The sequence below is a fragment of the Pleurodeles waltl genome, chromosome 8, assembly GCF_031143425.1.
Source record: "Pleurodeles waltl isolate 20211129_DDA chromosome 8, aPleWal1.hap1.20221129, whole genome shotgun sequence".
In the NCBI taxonomy this organism is placed as follows: Eukaryota; Metazoa; Chordata; class Amphibia; order Caudata; family Salamandridae; genus Pleurodeles; species Pleurodeles waltl.
In genome coordinates, this window is record NC_090447.1 from 600,540,642 (window position 1) to 600,556,275 (window position 15,634).

The following is a 15,634-nucleotide window of genomic DNA, read 5'->3' on the forward strand; positions in this document are numbered from 1 at the left end:
GGCCCACACACCTGCTCAGCACCAAGATACCCTTGGTGTTGTAGTTTGCTTTACAAATACAAAACACATTAGAGGGAATGGGGGCTCACTGCAAAACAGAACCTCTTGAATTCAAAGTGTGTCCCCCTCCCCCGAAAATCCTACCAGAGTCTCTTCTGAGATTGACTGGATAATGTAGCCTTGGCAAGTAAAAAAACTCTTTACGGAAACTAGGTTAGCTTCAAAGTGCTTCCCAAATTCCCATGCCATCCCTATCCTCATTGTAGGATCTGCATCAGACATTACAGCCCAGGATGAACCATTGCTCTCAGCCCTCCCTTTCTCTCTAATTACTTCTTCTTGCTAGTCACAGTTCTACTTGCTGTCATGTGCTATATATGACTTTGCTAAGTCCTGAGTGAGATAGGAGATTGCAATTGAGACAGGAGTTGGAAGGCCACTAGATCCAAGGCACAAAGCTTACTCAAAAGGTGACCATCATAGTTCTCTGGAGCACATTACAACGTTGTTTTCTCTGGAAAGGGTTAAATTAAGTTTGAATGGATTCTGTGCAGGAACTTCACTCGCCATCAGACTTCCTGAGGAGGGCCCTCTGTAGAGCTTAACTAAAGGGCATACCTAGTCAGGGTCACGTAAAATGCATCATCTTTTAAGGTGGGGTAGAGCTGTGGCAGAAAACTGTGCCATGCATAAGAGCAGTCATAAAGTGTTTTAATGGGTTTTCTTTGGCTAAAAGAATGGACCTCAAAAAAGATCCATGGCATGGGCTTATTTTTTTTATATATTACAATTTTTTAATTATGCCCGAATTTCACCTTTGCTAAACAACTGGGAATTATGTAACACCCTGAAGTGATAGATATTGACAGTAGGTTTAGTACACAATAGGTTATAACGGGGAAAAATATTATGAACTGTTACATGAGTCTGTGCCACAGCAAAGTTAGACTCTGGCAAGTGATGCATATAAAACGTTGGCAGGTGATGTCCACAGTAATAATATGGCAGTGAAAGCTAGTTTAAAGCTCAAGGGAACAAAAATCTTAAAGAAATAAGAATAGCAATACCAATAGGCTTGGATTTGGCTAACTGGTGTGATGGTTATTTTTATTGCAAGCATGTGTCACCCAAATAAAAGAAGAAAAAATCATACTGCCACCTAAACGTGGCAGTCATATGCTTGCAATAAACTTAGAACAGATATAGAAACACTTTTGAGTTTTGGAGCATATCAAAGGAAAATATGATTCTTATTGGTGTAACAAGACAATGAGAGGTTACTACCAGTTTTGAATTACTATAACTTGATGACAATTTAAAACACAAAGATTACTGAAAAACAATTTAAAATATAAAGACTAGGAAGTAAAAAAACATTAGCAAGGTAAAAGTATTGGCCAACCAGCCCAGGCACAAAAGTGCACTTCTTTTTATGTGGATGTGCACATGTGATCTGGAAAAATACCACCACTCACAGTGCAAGGGAGCCAATGGCCCCATTGCCCTATTGTGGATGCTGTAGCGGGTGGAAGTAGAGGAGGCTGAGCCAATGAAGGCTCGAGCCGGGCTCTGCTTGGATGCCCTGCTCTGGCTCAGCTCGAGGTCCTCTTGGGCCCTCATGCCCAAAGTGAGCAGAGCTGTCTGCTTACTTCATTGTTCAATACCCGACATCCCTATTACTTTCTGCACCAGAGGTGCTGTCTAGTCTATGTCATCATAGTCTTTATGATGATGGGAGGTAGTGAAAAGCCATGCAGTTCATCTGAACGCTTCCCTGCTCACAAGCGGTAGTTAAAATGTAAAAAGCATGCACAGTATGAGCCTTGCTATGAAAGTCAGTTTATAAGGTGTAATGGCGTTACATCTCCCAAACATGTTGGTTTGCTAAACATCTAATCGCCCTTACTGATGGTGACGACCAACTCCTAAAGCTAGTCTTTTTGATACATCAGGAGAAGCTGGGGGATTAATGAAGCACTGCTGAATACCATCAGTAGCGATCTAAGGAGTGAAGCTTATGGACTCTTATTATGGAGCAATCTTTGTTTCTGCTTTACTATTAACCCGGCAGATCAGTAAAATTGGTGATGCCAAGCAGCTTTTCGTGTTGGAAGTGATAGCGAGGCAGAGTAGCCTTAGCCCTGAGATTGCATTTTTCTCAATTGAAAAGGTTAGCAATTTATTATCAGACGTTAAGCGAGTTAACATCTGCTCCTCATCAAGTGAAATTTGGTTTTGTAACTGGCTCCTGTAATGGCTGCTTTCATGTTTGCTTTTGCTTTGAAGGACAGTTACAGCATAAGTCGGAAAGAAAGCTTAGCGATTGTAAGCTTGCTTCCCTCTTCCACCTGCTATAAGTTTGGTTCCTCTTGGTCCTGCTCAGTGGTATCATTATGCACTCTCATTCAGTACTAGTAGTACTCCTGGATGCAAATCCTACCTATATCAATGTTAAGTAAAACTGTTCATTAAAAAGGGACAGCTCTGGGAGGCTCTCGTCTTGGGGTGGCTGATGTATGACAAGGTATGCATGAATACAACCGATGCACTGGGACGAGAGGCCTTTCCAATAGCAAATGTCTTTGCGTTTGTAGTACTTATGAAGCTTTTTTGGTTTCTTTTCTAGTAAACTCAACATGTATTACAGCAGTGTGATTTGCTCCAATTTCACTTAGAAGCACTACAATTTTCAAAGAATCTTCTTGTTTAACTGCATTAACAGTTTCACTCATTTCTTTTTACCGAGGTTTGGATTCTTTCACTAATATGTTGCCATTCTCCTGATGTCTATTTGACAAAGATATCAGTTCCGCAGCCCACACCTAATCCTTGTTCTGGTGACAGGGAGCAGCTCAAGTTTGTTCTTGAATTTAAATAGCGACAGGCCTCTTTGTGCAATTAACCTTGCAGTGAAATCTCACTATAGCATCCTTCTTCCAGAGTAAGCGAGAAAGGTAAGTGGAGTCAATGGGCGGTGCTAAATCCCTTCATCAGAACCCACAGGTACTAAAATCCCTTTTGAGGATGTTTAACTAAGGTGCTTATGGATTATCTCCCATAAGGAACCTTGAGTAAATGCATGTAATTGTTTCCTTGAGATCACAAGCCTAATCCCAATAACCAAGACAAACCACAGGATTAATCACCAACCGTGGGTTCTGGTGTTGCATGCTATCCACCGTAAAGTGCTTCTATGCTTTATCGGGGATAGGAAGCACTGTGTAAATGCAATAACAATACAATATCACCACTAAACTAACCCCTGTAATTTAACTTTGTATATTTATCCAGAAAGGCTTCTTGTATCAAATTGATTTAGCATTTAATGCACACCTTTTATACGGTTTTAACTCCGCAAAAATGTAAACAGAAAGCATTAACTTTAGAAGTAAAAGAATAAATAGATATCCAACTTGTGGTTGAATTGCACAACATGATACCAAGAACCTGTGATCAAGCCAGACTTCTTTGCTTTATCAAACTGAGTGATCCTACCCAATTACTTTGATTGTACCTCCTTTTCTTTCCTCATCACATTCATGAGCTCCTTCAAATAAATTAATTGGGGATGGGTTGTACCAAATTCTCTCTTCTACATGGTTTAATGAACTAAAACGTTGCTTCATCTGCAGGAACACCTGTGCAACATAAAGGAGGTACATGAAACCTGCCTTGCCTCTTGGTTGACTAAATGGCTTTGTCGTTTAGACGGAAAGAAGGGTGCAGGAGAGAATCTGGGGTGCTTCAAGAATGATTCTAAGTTTTTAATACTTTTTTATTTGTTGCAAGTATCAACAAAACACATACATGATATCACAGTAGCAGGCACCAAAATGACTGTTATAGTCATTTTCAATATACAAGAGCAGCATGTATTCCATACATAAGCCATTACAGGAATGTCACGTCCTTTTGTAATTCCTCCTGTTCCGACCATCATTTCTATTTCTTCACAACTTTCCAGACAGCGAAATAAAGTGCTATACTAACTTGCTCCCTACGTCCATAGTTCAGGGTCTGTTGAGTGAATTAATGCTTATTTTGGTAGCTTTGGGAGGGTTTAGCGTCACGCACTTGCATTGTGCAGATCAGAATTTACATTTGGCAAGTTCCCTTTCCAGATTAAGTAGCCACAAAGTATGTCCCAAATGTTTCTGGGTCTCTACTGACTGGGAAGTAGTTTAGGGGATACTTAACTTTGTTCATTACAATACATCGATTCTTTTACCCAGCTTTCATTCTTAGGAGCAGCTCTGTTCTACTATACTTTTGCCCATTAAAAGCGACAATCCTGCCAATTTCTTTAACTTGGGAATCAGTAGTGTGCACCCTAATAATGCTGTCCTTGGAGAAAGCATTAATCTCATCAGAATCATTTCTGACAATTTTTCAAACACCCCCTCCCAGAAATTCAATATCTTGGGGCAGAACCACGCCCAGTGTAAAAATAAAATCTGCTTGGTAGTGCTCACATCTTGCATCTAATCTAAGTCCTCTGTCTGGCGATTCTGCTGGTGTGGAATGTGAACTCTGTGTCTGACATTTGCCATTATCTGACTAGTTTGCTCACAACAGTATCTTCATTGTGCATGTCAAGCAAGGGTCAAGATCAATATCACATCACCACATGACAGCTAAAGGGCAATGCAATTCACTAACTTGGGATAGTGTGTACAGTTTAGATATGCTGTGTGAGCTATCTTCTGTGGTGCATACATACGGCAGTGCAGAATATGTTGGTGGCTTGCGAGGAAACGTAGTGTGCAGCTTCCAAAACTCAAGTTTTAATCTATGTCAGAGGAAATTTGATAAAGACAATCTGTTGTTTGGGTTTGCACACTCATCTAGGAAGGTAAATTGATGACCCTAAACATATCTCCAACCTGCAGTTTTTGAAGCTTTACAAGTTGCTGCCATGCTTTAGGTTCAAGTGTTGGGGTAATCACAGAATTAATTTCAAGTGGCATACGTGATGTATGCAGTATTTCAAACCCTGCACGCTTTCTCAGTATTTCCCATGACACAGCAGTGCACTCCACAGGGTTAAAGTCCCCAGAGCAGCTGTGTGCAGTTTTTAAACCCTTCACTGCTAGGCATTTTGCCCCTTGAATGCTACACCCTTTTTTTTTTTAACCACAGTTTTGATCTTTTTCCTAGTTTTCTGTTTACAACCTACTTCCAATTTGCGATGGAAATCAGGGTGCAGCCCATGGGTGATCTGGGAAAGCAATAGATTTCTGAAAAGTAGACAATTCGAAATTCAGCAAGGGGTCATTTGTTTAGATCCCGCGGGGTTTTCCCATCGAATATACCTGTTGAAATTAAAAAACAAATTGAAAATGCGTAGGAAAAAATGGCCATTTGTGACAACATATCCTTTAGTAACTTCTTACCATGAAGGCAGATTTACAAAAGATATACACCATTACGTCCGCTAGACCTCTCTGGTTGTGGGAATATATATAGGGTTTATAGGTTCACCAAGAACACAAGGTACCCGGAACCAACAACTGAACTGCACCTTTCAATGGTTTTTCACTGTGTACCTGGTATAGAGCAATTCATGTGGGAAAATATAAAGAGTGAAAAATGGGGATCAAAGAAACATATGTATTTCTGAAATAGACACCAGATATAGGGTACACGAGCAGTGGTTATTTGTAACTTTTCTGAAACTGGGGTACCTATACTACCATGTAAATCTGAGGGCATTTATCAAAAGGTCTTCTTTCTTACACACTACCTTACACTGAAAGGCACATATCCAGAGATAGGCTTTGCCAACGCTTGTTCTTTATCATTACATATAATATGATCTTGAAATACATACCTTCAGGATGTGCGCTGTAGGAAAACTTCTCCAACATCTGATTTTACTAAAATTATGTCTACGTAGAATAGCATCCCGGGCCATCCAAAGAGTGCACTAACCGACTTGCCTCTTAGGTCACTATTGGCATTGTCAGGCTGGGTGCAAGCATGAACGTTTCTAAATTCATGTTTGAAAATACTTGCACTGATATAGGGGGTGAATATGAGTGTGGCAGTCTATAGACCACCACACTGGCGGAGGTGGTCTGGACCGCCACATTACAACTACCAGTTTGTCCACCAGGAAACAGCCAGCTCCGTCTGGATGTTGGATTTCGGCGGTCTGGAAGATGGTGGCGGACGTAATCTGTCAGGACAGTGCTGCCCTGGGTATTAGGACCCCCTTCTCCACCAGCGTTTTCATGGCGGTAGCACAGCCATGAAAAGGCTGGCGGAGAATGGGTGCAGGGGGCCTCTGCCCTGCCCATGCACTTGGCATGGGCAGTGTAGGGGCCCTCCTGGCCAGCACCATCGCAATACTCACTGCCTGCTTTGCATTGCCGCCAAGCTGGATTACAAGCCAGAGACAATGCTGTAGGCTGTTTCCCCCTAGACCTAGCAGGAAATCCATAATAGCTCTGTGAGGGGGTTGCCGGGTAGGCGGCGGCCACCCTGTCAGGAGTTTGGCGGGTGGAATTTTCCATTCCTAAACTCAAAATGACCCCACAGTCTGGTGTACTACTACTGAGATAAAACAGTTCTGCGTGTTAATAAAATACTTCATGGGAATTTTTTAAGAGACTTTTTTCACATTTTGCAGAATATCTTTAAAAATCAATGTAGCACAAAAGTTAACTGTGCAGGGCACCCGAATTACTGTCTTTCTTTCAGGTTGATTACTTGTGAAGAAATGCTTACCCGTTTTGAACGGGGTCCTGCATGCAAAATTCAGAATTGTACTTGTGGCCCTCACATTATAGATCTACAGGGACTTTATAGTATACATCAGAGGCTCCCAACCTGTGGTTCGGGGACCCCTGGGGGTCCGCGACTACTTAGAAAATAAAATAATATTAACAGATTAAGTCCACAGCTTTCAGTACTGACTCTGTGGGGGGGTCCCCGGATTCCAATAATGATTCAGTGGGGGTCCCTGGGATCCATTAATGATAAAGTGGGGGTCCACAGAAGTCAAAAGATTGGGAACCACTGGTATAGATTATATAGCAGCACTGGCTTCGTGCAGCATAGTTTAAAAAAAAAAAAATGTTATAACGCAGCAACATGGCTAAAAACACTGTCAAATCCAATAGGTCTTGTTTTGTAATGTGGCTAGCTATGGATTTTGAACCTTAGCTCAGCCGGCACTTAGGGAAACCTAGCAAGCCTGTACATTTTTTAGAACTAGACACCCGGGTAAATCCCAGATGGGGTGACTTGTGTGGCTCTCGCCAGGTATCCTTACCGAGAAGCCCTTCTAAGCTGAAAACGTTGACCAAAAAATACATCTTCCTCACATTTCTGTGATGGAAAGTTCAGGAATCTGTACGGAGCCACAAATTTCCTATCACCTACCATTCCCCTAAGTCTCCATGGTACCTCATTTGTGTTGATAGGCCTAGTGCCTGCAACAGAAAAAGGACCCAAAATACAATGTGGAGACCTCAGCATTTCCTGTCACAAAAATCATCCAATTTGGCAATAGGGGTAGCAGTGGTATTTTGGCAAGAGAATCAACAGCCATCCACTGCAAATTGTAGCATTGTATAAAAAAATTAAAATAAAAAAACACCTGTGAGGTAGACTGGGATATTATGAAAGAGGTTTAAGATTTTTGGAAGTACTGGCATTTTTGTTAATGCAGCTTTGGCAACCGGTATCAGGGGGACCTGCATCCATCACTCCACCAGATTTGTTACAGGCACCCAATAATTTTCTCTAATGATTGTCTCTGTGTATTTTTATACCTTGGTATTGAACTTTCTGCTAGTGCGTACTCTAGTGCACATTTACATATCCCAACTTAAAAAAGGGAACAGCAATGTTTTACCACAATTAACATTAAGAACTGAAATCCCACAAAAATGCAGAAACACCCTAATTGGCGTGTAAATGTCAATTGAGGGGTCTTTAATGAATACATCATCCACACGCATCATATTGTGGCTCCATCCTCAGCACAAATATAACCTGGGACGGGGGCAACCTTGTCTGGTATCTCATCTTACGTCTATCGATTGAAACAATATGCTGTTGATGGCAATTCTGGCCATAGGTTGCATATATAGAGGTAGTTTACTCCAGGTTAGAAACTTGCCTCCTATCTTCATACTTTGCAGTATTCTAAATATATACTTCTAATGCTGAATGTGTCTTGAACACATCTGCATCGAAATAAATAAGGTGTCCGAGGATATCAGTGTTGTCAAAAACGTTTCCACCATGCCCATCACTTAGCTCTGCTACCCCTATCAATGTTTTAGTCTAAAATCATTCTGGTCAGTGTCTTGTAGGTCTCTCTTCCTCCTCAGAAGATGTTTATCTTATCTATGTGCATATCCACATCTTTGTATCTGTAACCTTAATGACATTGTGCATCTCAGTGATGAGGAGTCTACAGTATAGGTATTATAAGAGTGATACTGGAATCGATAAACATTTGAAGACAACTGCTAACTATAGTAATTGTCAACCTCTTCCATCAGCCCTGGGGACCATGTCCCATTACTCAAAATGGCAGTCGCCACTTTCTGGTCAGATTGCGGGCTGCCAATCACAATACCCCTGCTGTCGCATGCATTCGTCGTGATGGCACTATATATACAAATTTATTTCCCCTTTAGTATCTCATAAACTATGAAACAGATTTACACCAAATAAGCGAAAGCACAATCACCGTACTGAAAGCTAGCTTTCTGCCAAATTTTGTGCTCTGTCCAGTGGTTCAGGCTATAGTCCTGTCTAAAGGTCTTATGGGAATTAACATGGGAAATGCAAACTTTTTTCACACACCCACCCCTTTTTCTTGGCCCTCGCTTGACAGATCACCCTGAAACTTTTCGTGCACAACACTAATTACCTAGGGAATCACACATTCACATGAAACTTACTTAAGGAAAATTAGACACTAAAGCAGAAAATCCTACAACTGAGTTAATCAGAGAACAATGTTCAATTATAGACTGTTAGGAAATCTGTCAAAAACATTTTTTTCTTTTTTCTACATTCCAACCAGTACTCAAATGCATAAAGGACACCTTTTTTATTATTGTCAGTAACCATTCAAACATAAAATATCTAATTATAGTAATTGTACAAGACACAATGGTGAAAAAAGTGCACCCCAAGTGAGAGAGACACCACAACAAAACAAATTACTCCCAAAAAAAAAAATCACTGTTATTTCTTTAATCATTAGTGTATCTCCAATAAGACAGCCTCTATATGACATTCAGGAAGAAAAATCTATCGAGCAAATCCCCTCATTTATGTAGAGACAAGTGAGGTCTGTCTTGTTGGCTGTTGATGACACACATACATACATACTATGCTTACCATTTAAAGTTTTATCATGCATATACCTTTACCAAACATGCTTCTACAAGAAATTTTAATTGTAAAGGCATTTGTGATAAAAAATGTTGTTGTAACTGAATGACTGGTAATGTTGGGATTGTTGTAATGACTGCGGGGTAACTGCATGTGTGGTAATGACATGTGTAGTTCATACAACCCCTTTTTGAATGTTAAAAGAGTCTTGATCCTAGGTTTAGATAACTTTCGAATTACTATTTTCATAAACATATTTTGATGGCTTGACACTGGTTCGGCTCTCACTATGAATTTGCTGGCTTGCCCACCTATTGGTGGAAGCAAAAACTGAATGACAGCTGAACAGACAAATGGGTGGAGATGGCAGCCACAAAGCCCCTCTCTGTGTGTACATGAATGTATTCTTTATGTATCAACCTTTTATCATATGATGCCATCAAGATAGCTAAAGTGACTTCTAGGACAGAACTAAAAAAAACAAGAACCTATGTAGGCAGGTAGGGAGGGGCATAATTACATGTGTGTCATAGCAGGCATCCCAGAAATGTCTTAATGGTAAGGTGTGCCAATAATGACAAGAAACCATAAACCGTTCAAAGCTAGTTATAGTTTGATGATTAATATAAATAAGTATAGAAGTAGGAACAATCCCAGAATGCTGCAGTTATATGCCACATGAGAATTATGAAGAGCTGTATTCGCCAGCCAGTGTGATCTAATCTAAGCTTAATAAGGAAAGAAATATCCCTTTTTATGATGGTGAGGCGATAAGAAAATAGAGAAGAAAGTTATGTGCAGTGTTCACAGATGCCAAGAAAAGAGTGACTTTGGAGGTTTTTGCTGCCCCTGAAAAGTCCAATTCTAGTACAAGAGATTGCTGAATAAAACTGTTTGAGAAACAGAAAAATAACATCAAGAAAGTTGTTTTCGGCAAAGACAGTAATACATTCGGGTGCCTCAGTTCTAGCATCAGTTCCAGGAGAGGTTATTTGGAAATGTAAATAAAACCCAAAACAGGGTGCACTATCACAAATAATGCCTCGTAGGTCTACTATCACTTATTTTAAAAACAGTACCCATTTTCATGCAAGCGGCATGGGTATTTAATGTGCAACTTGTTACAACATTAAAATAACATGCACACTCCAAATATAAGGAAGACATAGCAAACTTTAAAATCAAAGAAACAAAGTAAATTGTCAGGCTATTCACTGTTAAAGTCCATGGTGTTTGGTTACTTCTACAAAGAACTATAGAGGACTGTATCTATAGTCTAGAAAACAGAAAAGACGTTGTGGGAAAGTGAAAAACACTAATCAAGGTCATTTTCAAGCTGACAAATATCAGGAGATTAATAAAACAGCTAATGAAGAGTAAAAGAATTACAGTGCTATTTCATATTAACACCAAGTAGTTAAAATAGATAGAAAACTGAACATGGACAAGCTTCCTCACACCTGCACTCTGCAATAGTGAGTCTATCCAATGAAGATTTAACAGTCCATATGAACACATGCAAACACAAATATAATAGCAGATTAACTAAACACTGACTAACAAATCGAGCCAACTACCAATATACTGGTCCAGAAAAATATTTACTTTTACTTACCTATTGCACCTGAAGAACCCGACCAGAAAGACCAAGAAGGTATAAAAAATACATTCAAATAGGATCAAAAGGTGTGTTCAAATACCATGCCAAAACCAATCACAAAGCCATGTTCCAAGTCAAAACAGATCACATGTATTGTCAGGTTTTTTTTAAATGATGCACATAAAAGTAAATAATTTCTCAAGATATCTTCTGATCTCATTTGAGCTTTTCTTCAATTTTTTTCTTGAATGAAGCATTTATCTTCAAAGCTATTTTATTGCCATCTCACAACTATGAGCCAAAAGTCATGTCAATCTAACACATGGTCTATATACTTCTTCAAATGACTAGATCCACTGGTAGCGCTCGCTCTTCTTCATAAGTTTTATATTTTTTCTAATTTTATGAATTATTTCTAAATTAACATCTGGGTGGAAATGTTTTTATACGTGGCAAATCAATAAACCAAATGTTTCAATGGATATCTATTCTCAATGCCTAACTGAATGTTCAGTTTCTTTAGTTCGCAGGAGAGATATTATTACGTTATTTTAGTTTATTACAGTTTTATCATGTTAAGTAATATCTTTTGGAGAAAAAAAGTGAAAGTTTTCAAAACGTTTTTTGGTTTGACTTGTTTATTCAATACTGATGCATCTCTTAATATATGCAAAACAGTATAATTTAATAAATGTATTTTTGTCATATTAAGTTATTTCGCCCAGCCGATGTGATTCATCACTGGAGTTTAAAAGTGTCTATAACAATCAATCACAAGACCCAACAAACAAAAGCACTGAAAGTTTGAATTCCTAAATATTCATCAAACAAATGTTACTCAAACACTTGTGAAAATTAAAAGTAATGTGGTCAGAATCCCAATGTAAAAAATCATCAAGTCCCATAGCAGAGGCCCCTCGTTATCTATATCAACATCAATCTATGAAAAAAATACACCAAGATATATAAACGTCTTAAACGTTCATACATGCATGTCTTGTTCATCAAACAGAAACCAGGCGATAGTATTTATAACATGCTGGAAGAACACAGTCGCAGGCAAGAAACCAGTCCCATATTTGACAATATTAATGGTAGCGAAGCATACGCGGACCGCTGATAAGACATGCACTGATCGTTATCTTACCTAGCCTTTGCCTCTATAGTTTTCCTGGTTTGTCAGGTTCCACACCAGTTGGCCGTTTTGGTGCGAGCAGCCTCCCAATGATCTAATTTATTTTGTGCCGATTAAAGTACAGTTGTCATCCGATATCCGCGACAGACACCCACAAGGTCAGTTATGGGGAGCATTCCGCTGCGTGGCAGTTTTCAATAAACTTACATTAATCTAGTAAAGTTTGTTTGTGCCTGCAGTATGATCTTTATTAAAACATGTAATTTTATCCAGATCTCAGCAGCTATATAAGATAATAATACATGTGTGCCTTTTAACAATGTATGGAACGTGTTTTTGTAATATTAAATGTGCTCAAATATGACGGCAGTTTCTTGTTGCTTCTTGCATGCTACTGCGTTCCGCCAGCAGGTTACAGATAACACTTGAGTTCAGTTTGATTATCAGGATAGTTGTGCAGGCATGTTTAACAAGTTTTAGATGTATAGGGGTAAGCTGCTTTATAGACTGACATTGGTACTGACAAGTGGTGACCATCCGCTTTGGGTCTTTAGTGATTAATTACCTTGGGATTATGGCCACATACTTCTAATATTCACAAGTGCACGAGTAGCATTCGCTTGATTGTCATTTAGTAATTCCTATTTACAATGCTATTGCTAAGGAAATTATTAACTCCCTTGATGAAATGCACGGACTGTCCGAAATACATTGAAATTGATGAACAATTTAATATGCCGAAAAATAAAAGCGCTTTAAATGATATGTTGAATATACAAAGCAACAAATCAATTTTGTATAAACATAAACGCCTTTTTGACTCTTTTGTGAAGCTTTTTTTTTTCCAAAAGATATCAGCGCGATAAAATGTGTGCTAAACGAAAAGAATCTTATATCACACAAATTAATTAAGAAAGAGTGCCATTCTACTGGAGACTGCATAAAGCATTTTGAGATAGATATCCACACTTACTTCTTCCTCACCTCAGCGTTCAGCTAACTGATGAAGTGGCCAGCAACTCACCTAATGACGCTTGGGTACTCACTGGCCTATTTATAACGGCCCTTGCTGGAAGGTGGTCTTCCAGAGAGTTAGTGGCATACCCCGAGGAGGTAGAGCATATCCGGTGCTAAGAACCATTCACAATGAGGTGTCTTTAAAGGAAAGGAAAGTTCAAGATGTTTCAACAAAGGCTCTAGTTGTTGGTGCGGGGTTTGTTAGTCTGGTTTCTTCTTTGAGTTTTTCCTACCTGAACTTCCTAAAATATTCACTTGGGCCAACGCAATGAATCCCACTCATTCCCTAAACAGGCAGTGCAACCAGCCTTTAAATAGGCTTTTAGGCGCCCCATCAGTACATGCTTACTGATATTTAGATAAGCTTAAATCGGCACTCCTACCACCTTCGTCTTAGTACGAGATACATGAACCTCGTCACCCACGTCCAGAACGGAAGAAAGGCATACATACAGCGGAGCTTGCTCGCACCCCGTTTACTCGGAAATGTTTTCGATGTCCCCACGGAATCTACGCTCACAAACACCCCACACAACTTTCACCTGGAGTGGGCCCGAGCTAGTCTGCTCTTACTTGTGGTTACTTCCCGGTGCGCCGCCACCCTCATCCCTGTGCAGACTAGGATGCCTCTCATCAGCTGTGTAGATGTACTAGCAAAATGTGTGTGTGTCATACACGGAAACGCTTCCGCTTTCGTTTCCCATTCAAGCACGCGCAATCTTTTGGGGATTTGTAGTTCTCAAAGGTTTTCCTCAGCCCTTACACAAGTTGGTGCCACACTTCAACGATCTATCAAATGAATGGGCGGGACGCAGACGGATGAGCTGTCCTATACCTAACACAGTGAACGAGTTAGTAACGTCTCATTGGTGGTGGCTGACGTACTGCCTGCACCCGCCAATAGGAATGAAAGGTCGATTGAGTTTGGGCGAGGCCAATTTACTAACGGTGGTCACATCTTTGACAGGCAAACTCTGCTGTCTGGAAAATATTTCGAAAGAAGACTTCATAAAGAGCGAAGCTGGAAAAGGTGGTTGCAGAAAAGGGAAACGGTACCGTAGACAGTTCTGTAAGGCTGCTGATGCGCTCAGTTTACATTGAAAGTCGAGAGAGTTATAAATCCCTGTTATGAAGTAAAACCCATGAGGAAGTTAGACTCCTAACAAATTACGTAAATCTCCTGTTCATAATACATAACACCGTAATGGTTTATATTTGCCAAATAATTTATCGAAAGTAACTATACATTTAAGAAAATCAGAATTTTCAATTAACGTTTAAACACAAAACACCCCGTGTTTTGCCATCACGTAGAACACAGTATTACCTAAGAAATTTTGCAATTTGAAAATGGCTGCAATATTTCAGAGCTCTGATTAGAACCCAGACCACAAGTCCCAGCAAGCCTTGCTTCTCCAGTGACCCTGCGTTTTGGAGGCGCGCTGACTGGTCCGCGCTAGAGCCGAGAGGCGGCAGCAGCTCCACTATAGAGAGAGTAGACTCTCTTCCTGGAGGCCGGTGTTTTTGCGCGTGCGCAGTGGAAGCGCAGTCAAGTTGGGGAACTGCGGGTGATAGAATGGTAAGTGTATAAATCTCCTACTGTCTTCAGGTGCTGTTTCTGGACAGAGACAACCGTGCTAAGGGGTGACCTGTTGCCGCCTCGTGGCTGGGCACACGGCATTGAGAAAAGGTGGCTCTTAGAGAGTCTGTGTTACAGCAGTCATGGGCTGGGACCCCTGTAATCCTCCGAGCTGGGAAGGTCACTGTGGGAGGAGGGTGGCGAGGGCGGTTGGTATTTTCAGAGCTGAACCTCGTACCTTTTCCTTTTTAGGGATTTGGCAGGTTGTGCTGTTGAAGGCTCCTCTCAACTCCCCTCATTGCAGATTCCTGCCCACGTTTTCAAGATAGAGTGACGACAGGGTGAACAGCTCCCTCCCCAATATATGTACATATTCAATTAATGTAAGATCGACCGGTGGAAGTTTCTAGCCCCATGCACCCATCTGATGTAGAAATCAACAGGGCAGAGTTTTACGGTCAGCTGTTTGTCACCAGAGTCTGGATTGTGGGCTTGTGCTTGTATAATGTCGCTCCCTCCCCGGTGACTAAGAAGACATTCATAGGTATTTTTGTCTTGCATTAATGTTGTCTCGACTGTGTCTTGCTAGCAGAGGTATTTAGCTCCGTGTGTTGAGAGAGCAGTATCCCTATTTCTCTTGAACTTAACCCTACTGACCTCGGCCATCAGGACTACTCGCTTTCACTCTTATCAGATTTCGCTATTGGGGAATCGGATAAGAAATGGGCACTGGGAGATCATCACCGCTTGACTAGCCGCGAGGTAATGGAGTGTACTGGGGGGAAAAAAGAATGCAAGAATTTAACTTACATTATTTTAATATAGGTCTTCCCCTCTCTTAGTAGAGAAGCATTTGGCATATTCCCTCGAATATGCGAGCTGCTTCTGACAAATTGAACACATTCCCTGTTTAACTTAATAATTATGAAGCTTAATTTAATTA

The 15,634-nt window shown here is 40.4% G+C and overlaps 2 protein-coding genes across 9 annotated transcripts in view; one reads left to right on the forward strand and one right to left on the reverse strand.

The window, feature by feature from the left end:
- TMCO3 (transmembrane and coiled-coil domains 3) overlaps positions 1-13,794 on the reverse strand; it is a 612,636-nt gene extending 598,842 nt beyond the window's left edge. The window contains exon 1 of one of the 5 annotated variants that reach the window (XM_069204660.1): positions 13,069-13,794. The gene's annotated coding sequence lies outside the window, so the exon portion shown is untranslated. Of the gene's footprint in view, positions 1-12,107 lie in introns of all 5 variants that reach the window. The other 4 variants (XM_069204658.1, XM_069204662.1, XM_069204663.1 and 1 more) reach the window with 4 other exon arrangements.
- Positions 13,795-14,536: 742 nt separating this feature from the next.
- The window catches only part of DCUN1D2 (defective in cullin neddylation 1 domain containing 2), a 201,502-nt gene continuing 200,404 nt past the window's right edge, over positions 14,537-15,634 (forward strand). Inside the window, exon 1 of one of the 4 annotated variants that reach the window (XM_069204665.1) lies at positions 14,537-14,691. Coding sequence is in view for 1 of the 4 variants with exons in the window: in XM_069204664.1 (XP_069060765.1) it covers positions 14,689-14,691 (3 nt within the window). In the remaining 3 variants the exon portion in view is untranslated. Of the gene's footprint in view, positions 14,692-14,988; positions 15,236-15,634 lie in introns of those variants that run through there. The other 3 variants (XM_069204664.1, XM_069204666.1, XM_069204667.1) reach the window with 3 other exon arrangements.